General features: G+C 37.6%; 1 protein-coding gene across 1 annotated transcript; it reads right to left on the reverse strand.

Moving 5' to 3' along the window:
- Positions 1-15: 15 nt before the first annotated feature.
- HYPBUDRAFT_6134 (uncharacterized protein) lies at positions 16-403 on the reverse strand (the record flags this gene model as incomplete). Its single annotated transcript, XM_020223550.1, has 1 exon — positions 16-403. A coding segment is annotated over one exon (388 nt), but the record flags the coding sequence as incomplete, so codon positions are not given.
- Between the last annotated feature and the right edge of the window lie 628 nt (positions 404-1,031).

Here is a 1,031-nt window from a genome sequence, read left to right on the forward strand (position 1 = left end):
AAGCAAATATAGTACCTAGTATAATTCCCAAAATGTTGAATCCAATTGGTGGTCCTAATTTCCAGTCTTTGGTGAAGTAGTATAAATAAAAAATCGCTACAATGAATTCAACAACTAACATTTCAACAAACTTACAAAAAGTCATATGTTCATTGGCAAAATTTTGGAACCCATACACATAATTAAGGGGGAATGATGCCTGTTTGGTTTCTTGTTCTCGTTGTAATTGAATTTGTTTGGCTAATCGGGCTTTTTCTTCCTTTGTCATGGGTTTCAATTCTTCTTCTTCGGGATTTTCGATTCTTTCCGGATCAGTAAGCACCAGGGCAGTCGACCTGGGTTGAGCCTGCTCTTTCCTATGGGTTTTGCTGGCCATATTCGTTGAAGATTCTTGTTTTTTCATTTTCGTTCAACTGCGCATTTAAGTACTGGATGCGAAATATAATCTACTCCATCTGCTTAATCTACTCAATATGCTCAATCTATTCAATTCACTCAATCTATGATCAATCCACTCATTATGTTCAGTGAAAAGTTAGAATACCAACAGCACTATGTCTTAGCTCGAGTACCTGCTAAGAAAGAATATCTGTATGTAGTATTCGAAGGTAGTATTCGAAGGCAGTATTCGAAGGTAGTATTCGAAGGTAGTATTCGACTGTAGTATTCGACTGTAGTATTCGACTGTAGTATTCGACTGTAGTATTCAAGCACAGATACAAGTATGGCTATTTGAACATGTATCTGACTGTTGGTTCAAGAATAACTCAATGTCTCAATTTAAAATTACACCAGTACCTACTTCAATTAAACAGTAATTAGGTGGAGTAATTAGGTAGTAATTGCCATGGAGTCCGTAGGGAGATGTAAGTAGTAGATGGCAGTAGCAAGTAGTAGATGGTGGGACTTGACTAGGCTGGCTTGATTGGCGTGATTGACGTGGTTGGCTTGATTGACTAATCTGGTGTGAATTCCAGACCAATCAATTTAAGTTACGATGAGATCTTAAGGAATTCCGTACCAAACCATGG

This window comes from Hyphopichia burtonii (genome assembly GCF_001661395.1).
Source record: "Hyphopichia burtonii NRRL Y-1933 unplaced genomic scaffold HYPBUscaffold_4, whole genome shotgun sequence".
NCBI classification, from domain to species: Eukaryota; Fungi; Ascomycota; class Pichiomycetes; order Serinales; family Debaryomycetaceae; genus Hyphopichia; species Hyphopichia burtonii.